Source organism: Orbicella franksi, chromosome 13 (assembly GCF_964199315.1).
Source record: "Orbicella franksi chromosome 13, jaOrbFran1.1, whole genome shotgun sequence".
Lineage (NCBI taxonomy): Eukaryota > Metazoa > Cnidaria > Anthozoa > Scleractinia > Merulinidae > Orbicella > Orbicella franksi.
Genome location: NC_138157.1, coordinates 18,406,544 through 18,428,661, shown reverse-complemented (window position 1 = coordinate 18,428,661; position 22,118 = coordinate 18,406,544). Strand labels below are relative to the sequence as shown.

General features: G+C 38.6%; 3 protein-coding genes across 3 annotated transcripts; 2 read left to right on the top strand and 1 right to left on the bottom strand.

The window, feature by feature from the left end:
• Nucleotides 1-945: 945 nt before the first annotated feature.
• On the bottom strand, nt 946-6,135 carry LOC145465139 (selenocysteine lyase-like). Its single transcript, XM_081448911.1, has 4 exons — nt 5,588-6,135; nt 3,694-3,877; nt 3,158-3,336; nt 946-2,517 (listed from the first exon to the last, which is right to left on the bottom strand). The coding sequence occupies exons 1-4, from the start codon at nt 6,131-6,133 to the stop codon at nt 2,164-2,166; spliced, it is 1,263 nt and encodes a 420-aa protein (XP_081305037.1). The 5' UTR covers nt 6,134-6,135; the 3' UTR covers nt 946-2,163.
• A 301-nt stretch (nt 6,136-6,436) lies between these two features.
• Nucleotides 6,437-16,912, top strand: LOC145465137 (DENN domain-containing protein 11-like). Its single transcript, XM_081448910.1, has 9 exons — nt 6,437-6,665; nt 7,288-7,387; nt 8,956-9,117; nt 9,629-9,770; nt 10,277-10,415; nt 11,158-11,283; nt 11,909-12,056; nt 13,856-13,912; nt 15,386-16,912. Exons 1-9 carry the CDS (start codon nt 6,446-6,448, stop codon nt 15,579-15,581), a joined length of 1,290 nt encoding a protein of 429 aa, XP_081305036.1. The 5' UTR covers nt 6,437-6,445; the 3' UTR covers nt 15,582-16,912.
• Nucleotides 16,913-18,742: 1,830 nt separating this feature from the next.
• Nucleotides 18,743-21,950, top strand: LOC145465661 (uncharacterized). Its single transcript, XM_081449433.1, has 2 exons — nt 18,743-19,088; nt 19,961-21,950. Exons 1-2 carry the CDS (start codon nt 18,906-18,908, stop codon nt 20,255-20,257), a joined length of 480 nt encoding a protein of 159 aa, XP_081305559.1. The 5' UTR covers nt 18,743-18,905; the 3' UTR covers nt 20,258-21,950.
• Nucleotides 21,951-22,118: the final 168 nt, after the last annotated feature.

The following is a 22,118-nucleotide window of genomic DNA, read 5'->3' as shown; positions in this document are numbered from 1 at the left end:
AGGCACTGAAAAGACCTTGAGGGAAATAAGCTCTTGAGAACCTCTTGGCTAGCTTGTACGGACTCTCGATCCGATTTCCTGTTACAGAAGGATCTATTTCGCTAAAGAGTTCTACGAGCGTGAAGGAGAAGAGATTCCTTGCTTCCAACAGCAGTTTATTCCAACCTTGTAAATCGACGATCGGTGTAATCGGAGATGATTATACCACGGTACTTCCTTTTGTACGCTTTGTAGGTGCAAAGTACAAGTGTTATTGTCCGTTAAGTTAATACAATCACGTGCAAATACAAAGAGGTCTTTTGTTCACTCAGAAGTTCTGCTTACTACGAAGGGTTCTTTCAGACAGAAAGAAAAGGGTTGTAATAACACTGAGCAAAAGATTCCATCCAAACGAACATCTAACACAGAAAATGTGAAGGAGCAGCTTTACAGGTACAAGGTTCAACCGAAAGGAAAACTGAAAACGCGGAAAGTTCGACGAAGTGAAATTCAGTACAAAGTTCAATTTGAATAAAATACGACTTCTAGTGAACAAGAGAGTTCTGAGTGTATTGTAAAGGCATTTTCGTTGGTTAACAAAGGCATGACCTGAATTACGGTAAGTCCTCTTGTAACTGCAGTTGTTTTGCAAGGATAAACTGTATTTACCGACTAATTTTAAATGCATACACACTGTTATCTTGAGTTGTGTTTGCCATGTGTCAAGTACCTCTCAGTGGTCGCGGTCAACAGTTTTCACTCAGGTTTTTAATTACCGGGTTTTTCGAGTTTTTCGCCAATTTTTGAAGGTATGACTGGTTTGTAATTAAGCTCATTTAGAATCAAAGACACCCAACTGATTTTTTTGGGTACAATTTCTGCTTGGAAGGTTGTTAACGGTCAAAGATTTTTACCCTTAGTCACCTTGAATATTTGTGATATGGAAAATATGCATGTTGTCTGAGCACGAATAAATAGCCAGCTACGATTTTCAGAAAAAGGACGTAATTCAGAAAAAAAAGGTTTCGCCCCCTGAAGACTTCTTGTTCTTTAATATTCAACTAACGAATCAGGACAGGTTAAAGTGTGATGCCGGATTTATACGAACATCTAGACTGACTTAACAATATACGAAAAGAAAACAGCAGCATCTCAATCTTTCTTACTTTTACTAGTTTTTCGGTGATCCTCGTTCTTTACTTTAATCCTGTTTCGATAACGTTGTTTTTTTTTTTTTCAACCTTCAATGAAGTCGGCTCTGCGATGCTTCATAAACTCGCATTGATCCAACAGATGGAAATTTCGCTCTATTTGGCCTTTGAGATCCATACCGAGACAAGAAATCACATAGTCAGCAACACAATCCACACAATTATCAAGTACGTTCCATATTTAATATGCTAAAATCTTTTTTAAGGGAAGGACGGCGTGTGGAGTGGTGGCTTCGAATTTGTGTTTTCATGAGGTTTTTGAAGTAGAAATAAATTTCTACTTGATAGATCGTTGATCGTTAGTTATGTCTAAAACCTATCGAGGGCTGCGAAGGGAAACTATCAGCCAATAGAACCTTCGAGTTCTCCATTTACTTTTTATGTTTCCAACCCCGTTGTGCGCGAGAGTTCGCGCACTCTCTGTGACATTTGACGATGTGGCAAAGGACAAACCAAGTAAGAGTAGTGAGATAAGCATCGGGTAAGTATTAACCACATAGAACTCTTTCTAGGATAAATATTACCGTTTACATAGCAAGACAACGGACGCATTACATGCCTTAAAAAGTAGAGATAGCCGTCGTTGTAACACGCCATGGGAACGAAGAAAAGCCAAGAGGAAAAAAACAATCTACTTTAGTAAATTAAAAAGGTTTGACATGACCTCCTTCAGCAAAAACTATTCAGGTCACAAATGTATTTAATGGATTTATTCACTCTCCACCAGCGCTTTTGTTATTTTGTTCAAAACTATCGATTGAATGAGGATTAATTTTATATTTTTAGAACACTGTTCATTTAAGTTCCAGGGAGTTCTTAACATGATTATAGTTTTATACTCATGTATAGCGTATCCACAAAAGTTGTTTTATGAATTAACAAGAAGACTGTGAGACTTTGGGTGTTTCATGATATTGACCTAGACTATAAATAATCTCTTTTTCAGTATTTTGTATTAAAACAACATAATTTATCATTGCTCGAGACACTTGACAGCAACCTTGAGATCTTCCACTACAACATCAATGTCCTCCTTGGTTGTGTTTCTTCCCACGCTAAGTCGCAGAGCATTCATTGCAATGTCGTGAGGAACTCCAATGGCAGTTAAGATATGAGAGGGACGCGAAACAACATCAGAGTGACATGCAGCCCCGACACTGGCTTGAAACGTTTTAACAGTGGCGAGAATTTTCCGACCTTCTAATCCGGAGCCAATAAATGACACATTGCACGTATTGGGTATTCGGTCACTAGTCTCAAATTTTCCATTGAATTGAATTTTGTTCTGAAATGTCTCCTTCAGTCTGGACTCTAGGTGGTCTCTCACCTAAAAAAGAGAACGGAAAAAAAGAGCTTAAATCTACTATGACTAAATCGTCCTGAAATTTTTGTTTTCATCACTTATATTTATTTGTTCATCCATTGAATATTTGGTAGTATAACAGAGGTGGTGATTACATATACATGTACATCACTGGTTTCGTTTCCCTACACTACCTTTACAGCATTACATATCAATTATCGAATTTCATTCAATTATTATAGTTTAATTTAATCAATTAGAAACTCATCTCTTAATCCCCCAACTACACGCAAATGCTATCAACTCTTTGTGACTGATTAACAAGGATAGAAACATTTTATTATTCTGTTGATATCAAATAGTCAATGTATGCTATGCCCAAACAGACAGACAAATAAGCACAGAGCTGACAGAAGATAAAGAGAACATGAAAGAGTAAGAAAGCTGAGGCAGATCTCACAATGCTGAAAATCCCGTTTCCAAAGACCTCAATTTTAAAAATTGTCTGGGGGAGGATTACCCTAGACCCCCCTACAGGGAACATCTTCAGCGGTTCATATCTCAAACCCCCTTCTCTTACATCCTGTACCCGCCCCAGGAAAGTTGACTTATTTTAAGGCTTAACCTGGTGCTCACCCAGGGTTTGAATTTTACCCATACTAACCATTTTCATGTTGTCATGATATTTCTCCAAGTTGTCCACCACCAGCTGGGAGGCACATCCTAATCCAGCTATCATACCAGTGTTTTCTGTTCCTGGTCTAAAGTTCCTCTCTTGACCTCCTCCAAAAAACATGGGGTGTAGAGGGGTGTCTGTTCGTGGATGTCTCACATACAATGCCCCTGTTGGATAGATGACAGAAGTTTGATTATTGTCTTCCATAGAATGGTATGTCAATGCAGGCCATCATCATGTCAGTGGAAAGAGGTGCTGTTAGAATAAGAGATCTTAGAGTAGTGTTGTATCACACCCCTTCTTGATTTGAAACCAAATGCCCTAAACATAGAAATAGTCTGACAGACCTTTCTTGAGAGTACTGTTATATATTAACACAAGAATTTACATTTCCTGTCCACTGAGTAGTCTTAGTTTTGGGAAACATACCATTTAAGTGGATGGATCAAAGCCCAAACAATTCAGAGGGAGGCCATATATAGACTCTCTTGGTACTTCCCCATAGCACCCCTCTTGCACATTACCTATGCGAGGTCCATAAAATTTGTGTCCAACAACTGTCAGGTAATCAACTCCAAGCTCATCCACGTCAACTTTAACTTTGCCAATGGTTTGTGCTGCATCTGTATGGACAAGAATCCTAGGGATGTTCTGAGATAAACGGCTCTTTGTTAGGCTTCTAATGGCTTTGGAAATGTCTGCAATTGGCTAGAAAAAACAAAACAAAAAACAAAAAAAACAGTGTAATTTCAGTAATTGAGGATGGTTTTGATTTTTTAAAAGCATTGTAATACATTACATATAGACAGAGAGAACAGCAAGTATTGCCCAGATGAAGAACTATTTTGAAAAGGAGTTGAAGAGCTGACAGTCCCTCCCCTCAGAATGTATCCCATCAGTACCTTTTGTAAGGCCCAGCTGGGTACATACTTCTAGTTTAGATTCTGTGTAAGTTAGGGTATGGGAGATAAATCAATAACCGGACTAGCTAATGGTTATCCCGAGAGCTTCATCAAGTCAGTTGGTGAATCAAACAGAACAAACACGCAACCAAGACCCCAGGAGAATCCACAGGCATACACATCAATTCCATATGTAAAAGGAGTGTCAGAATGTGTTCAACGCATTTTGAGCCGTGAAAACATCAGGACAGCTTTCAAACCAGTACAAACATTGGGAAATGTTTTCAAAAAGCCCAAAGACCGGCCGACAAAAGAGCAATTAAAAGGCATTGTGTACAAAGTGACCTGTAGGACATGTTCTTTCCTGTATGTCAGGGAAAGCAGAAGAAATTGGAAATCTCGGGGGGCTGAACACAAGCCCGGAACCAATGGAAATGTCAATTCTGCAATTAAACAACATGCAGAAACCGGCCACGATATACATCCTATTTATGCCAACATTCTTGAAACAGGTGTGAGCGGCAAGAACAAAAGACTGTTTCTGGAATCCTTGCACTCTTTCTTAGACAAAAACTCCGTAAATGAAAGAGCACCCTTCCCAAGGGTTTACGTGTCACTGGTTGCCTCCCTAGGGGGCAACAAACAATAACGTCCCAGCTTATCAAAATTCTGTGAATCGTGCGAAATCATCAATCTCTGAAGAAGACTGCAGAAGGCAGTCAAAAATTTAGAGACAATTTTACTTTTTAGATCTGTTTTAAACGTTTTTTAAAGAACTATGAGCACAGATCGCTCCAACAGTTTTAGACCTTTTAAGCACCATTGGTTTTAACAAGCAGCTACTAGACAGTCTAGCATGTTCCAATCAAAAACAAACACTTGTGTTTGAAAGAAGAACACATTTGCCAATTCTCGAAGATTTTGCGGGAGTCTTCCGCATACAGACCGAATCTCCTAGTCTCCCATACTGGTCATCATATTTCCTAGATACTAACTGAAGTGCTTAAAGTAATTTTTCACACTTATTTTTTAAGTTGATAAATTTTAGTGCTTTCATGGGTAAATTGTAAGCTATTTGACACATTTTTGGGGCTGATTTGGCAGAACTCTACTTTGAACAACATCTTAACCAACTCAACCAGATTATCCAGGAGTCTCCCAGATAAGAAGTCAATATCCCGGTCCCATGCACTGGTACCTCAAAACATCTCCCAGATACAAACAAAAGCACTCAACGTATCTTGGCAACCCTTGGCCGATTTTTAACATTTAGGGCGAAATTTTTTGAAAAATTTGACTCAATTTTGTGCTTGATTCTGAAAACCTTTACTTTTAACAATGTTTTCTTAGGGCAATAAAGTAAAATTGCAGGTCTACCAGATTTCAACTTTTTCATGTTGGCATCTCTCTTACACTGTGTTTTGGAGGGTTGAGAAAAGATAATTTTGTTATCTCCCAGATTTCAATATTTTCACATTGGCATCCCTGGTGGAACCCTTTCCTTATTATTAATTACCTGAATCACTCCTGTTTCATTGTTAGCCATCATGACAGTCACCAGGCATGTACTTGGTTTGACCTCCTGTACTATTGCTTCTGCAGTTACTGCACCAGAGTTTTGCGAGGCAGGGACAAATGTTACCTCAATTTTGCCCTGCTTTTCAAGATGTAGGAGTGGTAGTTGAATAGAATCATGTTCCAGATTTGACGTTATTACATGAGGTTTCAAATCAGGTTTACAATTCCCTCTTTCCTTGTTAAATTCATGGAAATATTCTAAAGCAGAATGAATGACCATGTTATTTGTCTCTGTACCACCTGATGTAAAGATGATGTCACTCTCTAATCCACCAATCATGTTGGCTATGGAGCAGCGGGCTTGTTTGATCATGTGACCTGCTTTCTTTCCTGCTGTGTAAGAACTGCTGGGATTTCCCCAGGCATCTTGCAAAGCGTTATGGATGGCTGTCAGTACTGTTGGTTCCAGTGGTGTTGTTGCATTGTAGTCTAAATAAATTTTAAACTCATTTTCTTTGTCTCCATCTTCCAGAAAAGGGTTCATCACAGAAACTTATATTAATCACACAATCTCAGCTAAATTATTATCTTAACAGAAGAAAAGGGCAATGTGTTTGCCAGTATAACAGTGAAACCTAGTCAAAGCACTAGTTAAACTATGCCCTGATTGGTTGTTAACGAAGAAATATAACGCAGATCAAGAGAAATTTGAATGAAAAAGTTGGCAGGAGGAGAGAACATGGAGAACGTGCCGTGAACTGTCTCGTCCCAGGCTCCTAAAAATCTTGAGTCCGCGTCTACTGTCCCTACCCTCCCAAGCAAGTACTTAGTCACCGCTGATCATGATTAGGCAGGAATGGCGGACGATGCTTGCCTTGTCGATTTCGAAGAAGTTCCTGATACTTCTTACGATCCGAGACAAGATATTCCATCACTGCCGCTAAGAGATGAAGATGTTACTTCCGGTGCAAATTTTTCGTTTCTACAAGACACCGGAGGAAATACGAGTGAACAGGAAAGAGTAGTTCCTGATCTCATAATCGCTGTTTATGTCGTACAATTCGATACAAGAAGAGGTAAGACTTTTCAAAATAGTAAGCTTATATGACACTTGTAGCTAATCCGTGTAAAACATAAGTGTCCATAGTCTTCTGGGAGTTTAGTACTGATGATTAATTAAGGTTCTTTTTCGTTAGTCTGCGATAGATTACTTCATTATAATTTATCTGAATTTATACCAGGTTTAATTTTATTTGTCTTATGAGGTCTTTTGCTAAAAAGAAAACATTAACCTGAATCTATCACTCTGCTTACTTGGAAATACAGAACCCTTTATTAGTTATACTGTATTAATCAAACGTTTGTCAACAGATACCAAAATAATGATAGATATCCTCTCAGCTTCATAAAACTCTTGATGTTGTGGCCTCAATTATGAAGAACTTTTATATTATCCAGAGGGCAGTATCTTGTTTGATGAACACTTGACTGGTTGTACTGTGGCCTGCCATTAAGAATCTTAACACTAAATGCTCTGTGTGGACGAAAATTTGACAAATAATGCACATGGAAAGCAATAGTGCTGATTGGGCAAATTAAATGATGTTTTGTTAAAGTTATTCAGTGAAATAAAAAAATATGTAAGTAATAATAATTGCTTAATGAACATGTCTGAAAAGCTTAGCCTTGTTTTTAAAGGAAATGAAATAGAATGGAAACATCCCAGATCAGTGGATTTAACTGGAGTGGAGTTCAAAGCCCTGGCCAGTGGTTCACACACAATCACAAAAGACTTCATGTAAGTCTATATAAACTGCATTTCTTCTTCTTCCTTTTTTTTTTTTTTATTGGAAGATCCATGTACTTTACAATACTGACATCAGTATTTCTTCTTTTTTCCTGACTTGTTCCACATTTAGTTTTTTTGGTAGATGCCTGATAAAATTCCATTGGAGTGTATTTAATACTGGTGTTAATTAATAGTCGGATCATGTGTTTTTAAGACATCTGTTCGTCAAGTATCAACCAACGCTATCGATCAACATGTCAACCACGAGTGTTGGTCGGCATATCGACCAAGTATTGGCTGATATATTGATCAAAATTCGGTTGCCTCTCAACTGATGCACGTGGCCAACGATACTTGGTTGACACTCGGCCGATACTTGGTTGACACTCGGCCGATACTTTACCAACACTCGGCCGACACTTCACCAACACTATGCCAACACTACGGTCATTTGGTCAGCTCTTGTTACTGAGTTCTATCTTCACTACTCAAATATTAAATAATTTTGTCTAGCCCTGGCCTTTGCAAGGGACTTTCAGTAGCCATCATCTGTTCTTGACCTTTCGTGCCGGCAACATTCATCTATGTCAAAGACTGTCTTTTTCAGCTTTTTTTTTTTTTTCTCGTCATCACTTTTATAATATATTGCAGACCAGCTAAAGTCTAAAACAATGATAAATAGAGGAGTAGGTGTTTAGCGGTTGTTGCTTTAACTGTCAACTGCTATTGATTTTTTAATGAGACTTTTGTTTGTTAGTTACATTTCTTCATTCATTTCTTCATTTACCCCTTCCTTCATCCATTCTAAAGCCTGAGGAATGTAAGTTAGATATGTATTCAATATACAATTAGACGTACAGGTACATTTGAAATGACAGCTGTTTGAGCTGTATCCTTGCCCTATCAACATATGAGCACAGGCGATAGAGACTCTTCTTTCACTTCCCCTGTGGGTAAAGGGAAGGGGCTAGGCGATGGCTACCATTTCAGTACACCAAAGGTTAACAATACACATATACCAGTTACAGTCGACCGATACACCACAGACAGTTGACCGATATGCAATGCCAGCATAATGGTCAAGGTGTCGGACAAGGATCAATGGACATACTGACTGTGTATGTCCATTATGTCCGTGTATTTCGGTGGGTAATTGTTGACCGATAGTGGTGACCGACAGTCTACCAACTTGAATAGCTTATTGAGCGACACTCGGCCGATGTGTGAACCGATGGTATCGACCGAAAGATGTCTCAAGTACACTTGATCCTAACAGTCCAGGGGCCAGTTGTGCAAATGTCGGATAACACTATATAGTGGATAAACCTGCATGTAAAAAGTGACAAACCAAGCCATACACTGGATAGTGATTTATCCAGTGGATAGCATTATGTGACTTTTAAACAACTGTGGTGAGGGAACAAGAACATTGCTTTAACACTGAAGAGTGTATTATGTCAGCTTCTCTCCATTCCTGTGCATCACTTACTCTTTACATTCATTTGATAGACCATAATGTTTGGAAATTTGCTAAGCAGGGCACTAATAAGATGTTACCTTTCCTTTCCTGTTATTAGATACTTCAAAACCAGAGATGGTCTTTATGGACTTAGTTGTTATGAGAGAATAGCTGTTGATAATGTGGCGGAGAGAGGTGCCAGAATGAAGTCAGTGGGTATCCTCTGTGCAAAGTACACATCTCTACATGAACACATACCATTTCTTGAAGAGGAAGTTAGGTAAGATCTCACTTAATCCATCTATGTTAAGTTATTATAGTAGACGACTTAACATAAAGAAAGATGATTTGATTGTCTTCTGTGTCAGATGTTTTTCATTTATTCATTAAAAAAAAGCATCAGTAGCATATTTTGGTGGTATTTTCTACTTACACTAGCCTTGCACAACTTTTAATGAACTGAACACGCTTTCATCTGGGCTACACACTTATTTGTCAGTGAATACACTTCATGTACAACAAACAAAATATCGTCACAACAACCAGTGCCTCTAAAAATTTTAATTGACCAATCAGCATTTACCATGCAGGAGGAAGGGTACCTTCCTGACTTGTACATGTTTGTTAACAGAAAGGCATTGAAGTTGGCCCACTTTTCTCACTTAAGACTGTGTAGGAGTGTTGTATTACCTGTATTTCTTTCTCTTCATGAGTGTAAATGTGTGAATTATGCATTATTGAACACCTTTAAGTTTCAAAAGTTGTTAAAAAGTGCATTTGCTTATTCCTAGGAGGCAGCTTGAAAACCCTGGACATTATGAGGACTTAGAAAACTACTACCACAGTTATAAGAACTGCGTTCTTAGAAATAATTACATTCCTTCTCCAACTCTTGAGAAGGCTCCAGGGCTGGAGGAAATACCAGTGTTGAGGGTAAAAATTGCATTATTCTACTTTTCATTATTTGAAATCCAGTCCTATTTGAAAGCTCCTACAGATTATCTCAAAGTAACATTCAAGATAACTTGCCCATGTCTTGTGAACACTGTACTTCATTCAACTGCTGCTAGTTGCTTCACAAGCAATAAATTAGAATTAGAAGGTTCCTTATTACAATTATACTAATAAAATATTACATACGTCCTGTTGGTAGCATTTCTTTTGCAGGAAAATACCCAGTCATACTGTAGCTACAGATGCTTTAGAAATTATAGTCAGGCACAAAGGGCATTTGTTCTATGACAAAGTTGTAATTTACCTTGAATATTTATAATCAGGAACAAAAACTGAGAGTCTACAAATTTCAGCTTCAAAAATAATTATGTCAGATATCATACATGATGTTTTAAGCCTGTGCACATAAAATACAGAAAATTTCAAGCAACTTCACTTAATTTGTAAATTTCTTGGATTAATATTCATTTTTGACTTGTCAACAGATCACACATCCAGCTGGGTGTTTTCCTCAGTTTATCAAGTTCTTTGGAGAACACATATTTGTACTTTGGAAATTTGTGCTGCTACAAAAAAGAATTTTATTCTTTTCTCCGCCTCCTGTGGGAGTGGCTTGTTACAGAGGTACATTGTGGTTGAATAGTAAAATAATGTTAGATATGCGTACTTTGGAAGGAATTATACCAAATAATGTGCCATATTTGTATACCCTGATAATCTGTCATGCCTGGCTGTCAGGTTTTTTTTCTCCCTTAGCATGTTTTGGTCATTGCACATAACACACTCTTTTATGCAGACAATAATTTAATATTTAAAAAAATATACCAATACATAATGAGCATAACACAGCATGAAAAAGTTTTGAATAATATGATATTGCATGACATTGTGTACCAGCACTCACGCTAAACATTATAATTGTATATATACATTTTAGAGCTGTAGCTGAAATCTTATCCCCAACAGAACATTCTTTCATTGACTGCTTCAAAGTCACAGGATATCTATAAGAAGGAAACTACTACTTTCCAAAAGCCTCTGAATCTCACGGGGCAGGACTGCAAATTCTGTGACTACAGTTGATTGCAAATGTTCACCAAGGATTGCAGTTTTCACATTGGATCTAAAATAAATTAATGTCTTTCCTTTCCTGTGCTTTTGACAAATGACTTTAAGACTTGTTCGTCGAGAAATCAGCTATGAGTAATTTTGTTCCCCCTCCAATCTCATTGTTTTCAAAGGTGGATAGAAACACAATTTACTATTTGCTTCAGAATGTGTCCATAATAGTTACTTTAAATGTTGCATTCAAATAAAGATCTCTACTTTCGCATCATTCCTTAAACTGGTTTTATCTCCTTTACAGTTTACTGTGCGTGTTTGTTGGCAAGCCATGGAATTCCATTTGGTTTTGAAACTGGTAGTAACCCTCTCTTTTTTACTAATGTTTGTGACCTAAGTGCACTACAAGAGGAACACAAATACATTGCATGTAAGTTGATCAAGAAGTTCTGAATGAAATAGTATTGGTGTTACAGAATTCGTTTCCTCCTCTCCTGCCCATCCCTTGTCACTTACTTGTCTAGAGAATCAGTTATGTGCATGGGATATAAGATGCCATAAAGTGTCCATCACAATGGGGACATCATGATGCACATACCATTAGTAAGGCTTTAAATTAACTTCAGTGGTTTGTGGCCAGTCAGGCCAGTTTTCTTGAATTTCTATTGACACAGGACAAAATAAAGTAGGCCTCAATTGCCTCCAGTTTAACAAAAAAAAAAAACCCTTTATACACATTGCAACTTCAAAAACACACTGCAAAGTACTCTGCATGAGTGTGGAGTCTCATAGCAACAGTGAAATCAAAATGGCCTAAGATCGTATACTTGAGAAACCATCAAACTCTCCTTTGGGCAAATGCCAATTAGACCACTACAATTCCCTTTTCCCACTTGCTTTGTGGTCTAGAACAGTATTTGCCAACATGCAGGGAAACAAATAGAATACAACCCTTGAACAATCGCAAAATAATAGGTGTTAAAAAAACCTTTATCTGTAATGACACATTGTTACATTTGTGAACTCAATGTGAAAACTTTTCTTTTGCTCTTTAGGTACCACAGAAAAGATTTTTGAGAGTAAATTGGAAGTGTATGATGTTTATGTTGATAATCAGAATATAAAGTGCAAACCACACTTGAGTTGGATTGCGCATTTTAATAATGCTGACAGAGATCGGCTAGAACAATTGGACATCTTCAGGTGAGAGAGAAACGCTTACTTTATAGGAATCCAGTGCTACAATCCTTCCTCAACTTTAAACACAATCTACTGAACCCAGTCTGGCCTTGTATAGGCTATTAGATGGTGGGAGAGGAGTAAGTTACAGCATTTGGAAACACAGGAAATGAAAGAGGACTGATGTTTTTGCTCAGAATGCTTTAAGTTGGAATTTTCATTATTTAGTATCTCTCCTGTTAATGAAGGGGGAGACACAGTAACCTGATTTCAATGTGTTTCCAACCACTCCACTGAATGCTCCAGGTAGAGTTCGGGCCATACCTCACTAGATTAGAGTCCCATGTCTCATCAAGGAGTATATGGTTGTAAAATTTTTTGGGGGAAGTAAGGGGGAGGGGTAGCCTGTGACAGTAACAGTATTTCGAAGGAGGGGTGTTCCTAATTGTTTCTTGCAACAGGAATCAGAGTTACTGGTAAGTGCCAGCCTTCAGAACAACTAAGCTTCAAAAGGCTTTCTAAGCCTACTTCTGTTTGTCTGTTTCTGTGCCTGTCTAAAAATGTAGTTATCTTTCAACTGGATATTATTATTTTGTGGTATACTGGAGTGAATTCATACATAGTTTCAACCCTTGTAATGTGTACAGTTTCTGGCGTTTCTGCAGACTTAACAAATACTTAGCAAATAGTTATCTATATTACTTGTTGCTTTAGTTGTATTTCATTTGAACATTGAGAATCAAGGACTCTATTGGCATTATTAGCAATGAAAGTTTGAATTTCATCTGATAATGCCAGTAGTGATCTTGATTATGGTCACTATTATGTTCAACTTTTCAAGCAATTTATTGCATTGTTTATACTTACTAAGCTTAGCAGCTTATGGCAGCTCAGATGTTTAATGCAACAGGGGCTTTTTATTTAAAAGATGAGTATAACAGATAGATAAAAGAATTATTTCTTAAGCCTGAGCCTAAAACCTGTCTCAGTCAGGTAAACTATCTTATTCAGGCTCAAAGCAAGATGCAAATGACTGGGGCATGGGGAGGGCTAAGCAAGTGCTAGTGGCCAATATTAACAACCCAACCTCGCTTGTTGCTTAGCTACTATTTTTTGCCACTTTGCGGCTCACATTTAAATGTGGAATGGAGAAGATAAAACTTCTGTAACTAGGATACCTTCCCTCCCTCACTCCAAGATTTTGCCTCTGAAATGGATGTCATTGCTTTCTGTGACTTACAGTTTGTGTCAACTTTGAAGAAACGGCCATCTTATCTGGAATGTCATTTGCTCAAATTTGCTAAAAATTACGTTAGTGTTCTTTCTTCTCAGTGAAGTTGTAAGCAATATCTACAAGAGCATCTGTTCTACGTTGTGAACATGCAGCATCATAATGTGGTTAAGTCAAGAATCTTCAGTTTTTTAGAGCAAATATGGAGCCTGCATAAAAGCTGAAAACACTCTCTTGCTAATGCTATTTGCTATTGGAATGACAAGTAGCAGCTTTTCCAGAGTAGAAAGATGTAGATGTAGAAACTTTTAGGCTGACTTAAAAGTCAAAGGTATTCTGTGGGAGCTTGAACTAACCCAGGTTAATTGGATAGCCAATACTACTACGTGAATTATTAGTCACCCGAACTTATATCACCTCGGATGCCATACAGATATATCATATCTCCTCTGCAATAATAACAACCACATTTTTTACTACATATATTGAAGCCATGTATTATAATTAACAAACAGTGGGAGTTTATTTGGAATTTGTATGTTCGATTTTCTCAAGCAGGGAATCAAAAAATGCATAAATTTTTGTTTTGAAGGAGAGAGCAACTATACACAGGTGGTGAAGTTACTGATGATGAAAAGATGTACACCAAGTGAGTGGAAGCTAATCTGACTAAAGAAATTTGATTCTTTAATTTTGTTTTTGTAGACAGTCTGTTTCAAGGGCTGATCCAGGATTTTTTAATGAGGGCGGAGGGGTGGGGGGGAAGAGGGTGTGGCTGATACCTTGGGGTTGCAGAATCAATTGGGCATGCCCCCAAAATGTTGCAATTTGGGGATTGGGACCTAATAGAAATCTGTTACATCAGAAATACCAGCAATGCCATAACTATTTTAGCTAGAAAAAATTACTTGTAATTACAATGAGAATGGAGTGGGGGCTGGGGCGTCTCCCCTCCTCTCTCTTTTCTCCTCTTTCTTCTACCCGGTTTCTCCGCGCCCCTCGACTAGATAGCCTATTCACAGGCTAGAAGTAGTTTGACCCACGACCCCATGACCATCTTTTTCTGTTTGTTTTGATCTACAAAAAAAATGATTGGGAGTGAGTAATTTTTACGTGACACCCTCAATATTTTTTCCAGTCATGGAGTAGTCAGTCCACAGACTTTTATTTCTTTGCTACGAGTTATTTTTCTTCGAGCGCGCGCGCGATGCGAACGCGGAGAGAGCTCTTGTCAAATACTGTTGTTCAAATCTTTGCAGCAACTTTTTTTGTTTTTGTTTTGATTAGCCGACTGCCGGATGTTTTTGTTATAACCAAAAACGTTGGCTGTCAAATTGTTAATGGAAACTGTACTACTTCAATTAACCTTTTCCAGGTGTCTAGTGAGGTGGGCAGCGTGGAAAAACTGCGGAGCGAAAAACGGAGAAAGAAGCTGAGTGCGAGGACTCCTGCGCCGCGCTTCTCCTTTATTTTTCCATGCACCATTTTATTCGCTCCGCCCAAACTAACTGATCACCAGGAAGAGTCTTCTAATCAGTTTGCTAGCTGCACTGTCAACCAGACATAGTCCAAATCTCAACCATTGCTTAAGACTTAAAATTCTAGAAAATAATTTGCTTTGATATCATTGACCGTATCTATTTACAGTCTCAGCGTCGAATTTCTCTTCAAATTTTATATTCAGGCCGCGTCCACACTACTCCGGAGGAATTTGAAAACGGAGGTTTCACTCTGAAAACGCATCAAATGTTATCCGTTCACACTACGATTTGTGGTTGAGTAACACTCGGTCAGGGAAATCACATTATCGTGACGTCATCGTTTTCGAAAAGCTCCTTATTCAAAACGTTTTCTGTCCAGACTATAACGCAAAGCGGTCGTTTTTCAAATTCCTCCGGTTTGAAGAGCGTCTTTGAAAAGCTCTGTTTTGGGTCCGGATTAGTGTGGACGGTAGGCCTAACCGTAGAAATAAAGCTGCGTTTTCAAATTACTCGGGGGTAGTCTGGACGCGTCCTCCGAGAATTTCCATGTTAGAGTCAAGACCAGCACCTTCCCTCTAGGATATGTACGATGTTCGGCTTAAACTGTTTAACTCATAACTATTTTCTGTGTCTCATTACAGGTTCTTTGTGAATTTAAACAACTCACTTTTCCAGATGCTCTTTGAAGTGGCTTCTACTGAGGACAGAGTATTAACACCAGAAATGATCCGAAGCATAGGACTTGATCCAAAGGGTGATTTACATTTCCTGTCCGACTTGGTGGATCTGTATGGAATCAATGTTCTGATTCCAGAGCCAAAATGTTGTCCGTTTTAACCCTCGTGAGTGCAGTCTGCTCCCTAGCCTCTGACTTCTCTGAGAAGTTCGGCAAGGAAGAGAACTCTAAGACGAAACGGGAATCGAATCTTGAACAAGTCGACTGATTGCTAAATATTTGTTCAAAGTGTGTGCGAGAAGAATTGACAGTCCTTGGAGGAAGCAAATGTTTCATATTTGCCTGTAGCAAAATCACTTTAGTCCTATAGTAACTTAATTTCCTAAGTGTATCCTTGTAGACGTTTTTATACGGAATCGCACCTTTTTGCTACGCTTCAGTGGCATATCAGTCGAAGTTTGGTCGAGCCATGGTTCGTGTTTTGCCAAGACGTAGTCGAGCCAAAATACCCATGACGAGACCAAACGAACCTGACATGCAGCCGAAGCGTACCAAAAAAGAACGATTAGGTATTTACTGAACCCGTCTTTAGTAGTACCCATCACTGTAGTCAGTGACTTGACATCGCAGGATATCAGGACTCTAGACACGGCTTCTGATTGGGCAATCGCGAATTTGGGGGCGATAATTAAAAAAAATTGTACGGTTCAAAAATGCTGCCTTAGTTAAAGTGATCCCCCAACGTGTTCTGCGGGGCACATTTTGTTAAGTTCAGAAATAACAATTTCTCTTTTTGACAGACATAAGATTTCATCTGGCGGTTACAACACATCAACCAGCTAGAACAATTAAGGAGAAGTAGTTCTAGCCTTACAACGAAACAATTCTCGCAAATTTGTCATGTTTAAGATTGCGTGATTGCCCGGACGATGTGATATTATGGGTGCGCAAAGCACAGTGGTTATGCGTGAGCCTTTTACAAAAGAGAAAATGATTGTACAAAAAAACGCTTAACTTGGTTATAGACTTTTTGAAACCTCCAAGAGAAATAGGAAATATTTATGATTGTGTACAGGTAAAGATGTAAAATATATCTCAATTTATGAGAAGTTAAAATGCAGATAATTAAGTTTTATAAGCGAAATCTTGGCAGCTATTAGTAACCGGTTTAAGATATTGGCAATACTACGAAAATGTATGGTAAATTTTATTTTTAAGGTAGATTTACACCCAAATATTGAGGTCAAATACCTAAAAGGGAAAAGCTGAATTTGTCCCGATATAGAAACTTCATATAGGCGTCTGCCGAATACTTATGAAATGGATTCTACATACTCGATAGATTGAGAATCTGGTAGTCTGTAGACTGTAGTGAACACCTTATCATCACTGCTGCGTCCACGTTTCTGGAACAGAGGCCTGTGCATGTTATTGCTTTTGTTATGTTTGTGGTATAAAAAAAAAAGCAATTAAAAAGTAAGGTAACAGCGAAGGCCGTTTGTCCTATGTATACTGTGTGGATACAGAAAATCAAAGGTGACAGTAAGTCTCGTGATAGCCATTAAACCGCTGGGATGGTAGAGATAGGTTAGGGGTGAGGGAGGAAGGAAGGGATTGTCAACAATGTTGATTTTAACTGACACGTCAAATGTAAGCAATGAAAATTATCGTGCGCTCAGCTTTATGGTACTGGGCACTAACTGTCCAGATCCCAGTAAATATAACCTTCAAAAGAAATATGCGCCACAATTTTGTGCAAATATGAATTTTTGCAATTTTTTTTGTTTTCGCTGTTAACCGTTGAAACATTTTCATTGTTCAAGGTGTTAAATCTCGTAGCCTTTTCCGTTTTCCCGCACTGAGTGCCGCGTGAGACAAACTCGTTGCATAAAATGTGTTGAAATATCGCCTTCCGAAATAGATTGAGAGCGGACCTGTGTCAATTTGCCCTCTTCTTTTAAAGTTTTCGAAATGTGAAAGGCGAGGGAATCAAGATGAATTTCGATCAGTCAATTAATTTAGAGATTTTCTTCCTTAAAGTAATTTTTACAGAATTAGACATCAGTCGGAGGATTAAAGCAGTTAAAGATGTTTGACTCTAAAGTGCCACAAGTTCTTTATCACGAAAATGAGAAACTTGGGTTATACAGAATACTCTGACTTGTATATGAAACATCATCATACCAGTTGATGATGTCCTATATCCTCAACACTTGTCTCCTTAATGGCGTATTAATATTGTGAGGAGAATTTTCATTTTGGTCGCTGTTTAGAACTAAATTAAGGGTTTTCCGGCAAAAGGGGGAAAAGTCATTAGTGTTTTCATATATTATAAAAATACAAACAATTGGAAACAATCGAGACATGTTTATTGCTCCAGTGATTTGGTTAAACGACGGTTCACAAACTGCTGTTTATTAAAATTCTTTAAAAACTCTATAAACACCGTGAGAACTAAAATAAAAGATACAAATAGATTACAAATTAGCTTGCGAAAATAACAGGATATAAATACATTTCACATGCTTCGAAAGTTACAAAAGTGGAAGGACAAAACTTAAGATCGATTTACAGTAACGGTAAAACGATGTCGTATACAACTTGACTTTTCCTAAAACCCTAAGACATAAATTTACAATTCACAAGCGATGAAACTGAACTTAAACGACTAAAGATACCAACCGCTTACATAAACAAACTAAAATAGCGTAAAAAATAATTACCTTAGTACTGCCTTGATCACCAGAACAATGATAAACTTGGAGAAACGTGTCAACTTGCGGTGAATTAACAGATCTTGCGGCAACTGATCTTGCTAACGAAAAAACTACTCTTTATAACGCTAGTTGGGTGTCGCGGCGCTACGTGTGTGCTTTCGCAACACCACAGAACTTACTAGAAAGACCTAGAAACAAGGGTAGCGTACACGCGAAACAGATAGGCATGAAAAAGCCTTAAATAACTGAATACACGTTGAAATAAACTTCCAATGACTAAAAAATAGTACTCTTAAGGCTACAAAGTATAGTAATTGAGCGTAAAACAGCTTAAATCAGAAACCCGTTGAAAACTTGCGCAATGTTGCGCGTGCAAATTTGTTGCAGAAGCGCGCGCCGCTTCAAGTGCCGTACATCGCGCGCGCACAATTTAACTCCTGTAGCTACAATGTTCCCTTAACAATGTTGGGCTGTACAGTCACCAGTTAAACCACCAGAAATCGTTGTTATAGCAACTATAACAGATCGGGAAACTATTTCAAAACGTACAGGTCGATGATGTCATAAACTATTAATTAGCACGAGTGGTTTTATAAAACCTTTAAGTCAGTTTTTTTACAAGAAAATCCCCTTAAAGAAGGCTAGTGCTGAAACAGACTGAGGCGATATCACGCCAATGGCAGAGCTTTGAGCTTTTCTCAAGAAAAGCGTGTCTCTGTGAGATGGTAGCTTCACATGAATTCAAGAGCCGACCGATCACCGTGAATCATGGCGTTTGTAGCTTATGTGTTAACACTTGGTCTGGTGCTGATGGGCTTCACGTTTTGCTCGTGCAGAGTTTGTGACGCGGACAGAAATACAAACGGTTGTAGCACTCCGATGGGAATGAACGCTCCGTTTAAACGGCAGTTTACAATGGCTTGCGATAAACACGACATATGCTATGGATGTGTAAGTGTTGTACCATCGTAGTTTCGCGCTCCCGTGCGTTTCGAGGAACGTGCGAGTGTCAATGTTTTGTGTTATAATATGCGCGATATATGTGCTCTAATGAACACACTCTTCTGAAACATTGCAAAAACTTTATTCTTTATGCACTTTCCGCCACGCGCTACTTTGATGAGTGGACACTATTTGCACAAAACGACTTCATGTTTTTATTGTTACTAAAATTATAAATCAGTGCCACAATAAAAACAAATTCTAGATGAACAGGTGAAATACGCCTTCCTTGTCTAAAATGTGCAACACAATATAGCTTTGTTAGTCAAACAGGCTTTATTTTTCCTACTCCATCCCAGTTTGACACTTTGACATGCTCTCTTAGCTTAAACCAGGAAATATGTGATATCAAAACAAAACTCATTCTCTCTGCTATAGAAAAAAAATTAACCAAGTAATCAGCAGGATTTGAAGTTAAAACTGTGTAATTTAATTTATTTGTTCGCCGACTCTCTTTGCTTTATGTCCCTCCCAGCCAAATGTTATTCTTAGCCGATGCCGCAACCTTCGTACCCGTTTAAATAAACATCTCAGGCTGTGTTCACACAGTGCCGGATCGAGCAACGGTGCCTGGGCACTGGCTCTAAATAGTATCGCGTTCAGGCACTGGTTACTCAAAGTACCCAAGTACCGTTTTTTGCCCTAGTACTAGGTCGAGACCTTGTACCCGAGCACGCGGACTATGTGCCCGAATTCTGGTGTGAGAACTTGGAAAAATGGTCTGTTCACATTAGTACCCAGCTTGAATCACACTCGGGCACTGGTCTCGGGCATCAAGTGTAAACATAACCTCAGTATTAAATGTTTCTCACTTTCCTTAGGGCACTCACTATAACTGGACGCGCGAGGATTGCGACAAGGCATTGCTCCGGGACATGATCCGGTCCTGCCATACACATGCTCATAGCAGAAGGCGGCGTGGTATTATGGACGCGTTGTTGGATATCTGGTACTTTTTTCAAGGAATCAGCAAGGAAGAGAGAAGGTGCAAGATAGCTGCGGAAATGTACTACAAGATTGTGCGCGCTTTTGGGGGATCTCACTTTGAGAAACGAGACCATATCTATTGTATAAGCACGTGCGCTGATGAACATGGTAGTCCATTTGTAGAACTTTAGCAGTTACAAGAACTTGCAGCGTGTTACAACCCGTCATGCCACTGGGAAAACACAAAAGGAGCAGGAAAGATTTAACTGCGGACGTTTAAGTTGAGCCCATATCTGCAGAATTTTGTGAGTTACAAAGCGAAGTTTTCTGTTTAGAGTGAAAATGCAGCCATAGTTAGTCCCCTGTATTAACTATGACGCAGCCTTCCAGTTTACTGATTGCTTGGGAATTTAAACTAATGGGTTATACTATTACTGGGTCCATGTGTTGTTCGACGGGAGGCCATCTCTGTAAAGCTAACGGATAAATAGTATTCCGCAATTCGAGGAACCGTTACATGGGAGACTATTCACAACTGAAAAGAGCCAAATTCTTAATAACGTTATCAGGAACCTGCGGATTTCTCTCGCAGTTTGCGAAGCTTTCCTGTCTCATGGCCATCCCTTGAAGAAGCGTCTCTGTTGAGATACATGTAAAAGAGGGTATTTTCTACACTTAATATAACCAGCAAGATGGGTTAATCGATCCGTTTTTTAGATACACTTTCAGTATTTGTGGTTGTCTTTTATTCACGTCTTTACTAAGCTGCGATCAGGTGTTCTTTTTTGGGACGGCCCGAAAAAAAATAAAAGAAGGCCTAATCACAGGTCAGGTTAGGTATTCACAAGCGTGTATGTATGCTGCAGTAAAGGTAGTAAGCTGTGATATCGAAAACCGAACATCCTTTTCGATTCCACATCTTCAAATGATAGCTAACCGAGTATTTCATTGTTAGGCTAAAACTATAGGATACATTTCGAATAGCATGTAGCTCTGTTGCTGCCTCGCCGTCCTTGAATGTGCGATCCTAGCTTTGTATGCTGTGTAAGTGTTAAAAATCGTGTCATATTTGTGAAGTTCAATGACAAGTAAAATAAAAGTAGTGTTGTGTGGTACGACAATTGGGTGTCCGGTTATCTGTACATGCGAGGTACATTCCATTCAGTTCAAGCACTTTTCACTTCTTCTCACAGCCGACAGGTTAGTGAAGCACTCAGCTAATTAATGACTTGAGTTGATAAGGTAGCGGCTGATGGACGGTGCACTCCGCACTAACTACGTCAACAGTTCACTCGTAATTAATATAATTAAATGACAATCTCCGTCATTAGATCATCTAATGCTCGAAGTAAGAGCCTCAGTTAGAATTTTCCACAGGAGTTAATATGTCTCCAGTCGCGGATCCAGACCTCTTTGTGAGGTTGGCCCCTAAATGTTTCCAGCCCTGTGGGCCTTAAATTAAGGTGGTCCCCACCCCCCAAAGAAAATTGCGGCGGGGGTTTCCCACCCTTAAATCCACCATTGATCTCCCCGATAAGACGAAAAAGAGAACTGAGTATAGGCTTTCACAGCTGAATACAAAATCTGAATTAACGGCTTTTTCACGCTGTCATCACTTCCACCGGGAACCGAACTATTTGTGATAATTTTCATTCAAGGAATAACTGTAGCCATGGATACTTCACAGACAACGAGAGCCAATCGCGCAGTTAGTTTAGAACAAGAGCAATGCCAACCTAATTTCAGTTATTCTAGCAAGTGAGTGTAAAGTACTATACTGACTTACTATACAACTCGAAAAAGCATATCAAGTGCGGTGTCTCAAGTCTGCTTAAAGTAGCGATTTATATACCGCAACTAGATGTTGAACGAAAAATAAAATGCATCGCTTGTATTAAAACGTGCAATTTTGAATTGAAAAAGACGTCTTTATGACAAAGACAACCACCTGCTTTTATTTACTTAAATAAAGGAACTGTTTGATATTTTATTACATCAGTTATAGTACACCGTATATACTGTATATATTTTCATTCTGTCATTCAATTGTTG

Excerpts from the sequence above, each read along its gene's own strand:
- LOC145465139 (XM_081448911.1), bottom strand. The coding sequence starts at position 6,133 with ATGAACCCTTTTCTGGAAGATGGAGACAAAGAAAATGAGTTTAAAATT. Across the intron at positions 3,878-5,587 it reads ATGAAACAGGAGTGATTCAG|CCAATTGCAGACATTTCCAA; the intron begins GTAATTAATAAT and ends TGTTTTTTCTAG. Across the intron at positions 2,518-3,157 it reads ATCATGACAACATGAAAATG|GTGAGAGACCACCTAGAGTC; the intron begins GTTAGTATGGGT and ends TCTCTTTTTTAG.
- LOC145465137 (XM_081448910.1), top strand. The coding sequence starts at position 6,446 with ATGGCGGACGATGCTTGCCTTGTCGATTTCGAAGAAGTTCCTGATACT. Across the intron at positions 6,666-7,287 it reads ACAATTCGATACAAGAAGAG|GAAATGAAATAGAATGGAAA; the intron begins GTAAGACTTTTC and ends TTGTTTTTAAAG. Across the intron at positions 13,913-15,385 it reads GATGAAAAGATGTACACCAA|GTTCTTTGTGAATTTAAACA; the intron begins GTGAGTGGAAGC and ends GTCTCATTACAG.
- LOC145465661 (XM_081449433.1), top strand. The coding sequence starts at position 18,906 with ATGGCGTTTGTAGCTTATGTGTTAACACTTGGTCTGGTGCTGATGGGC. Across the intron at positions 19,089-19,960 it reads ACGACATATGCTATGGATGT|GGCACTCACTATAACTGGAC; the intron begins GTAAGTGTTGTA and ends CACTTTCCTTAG.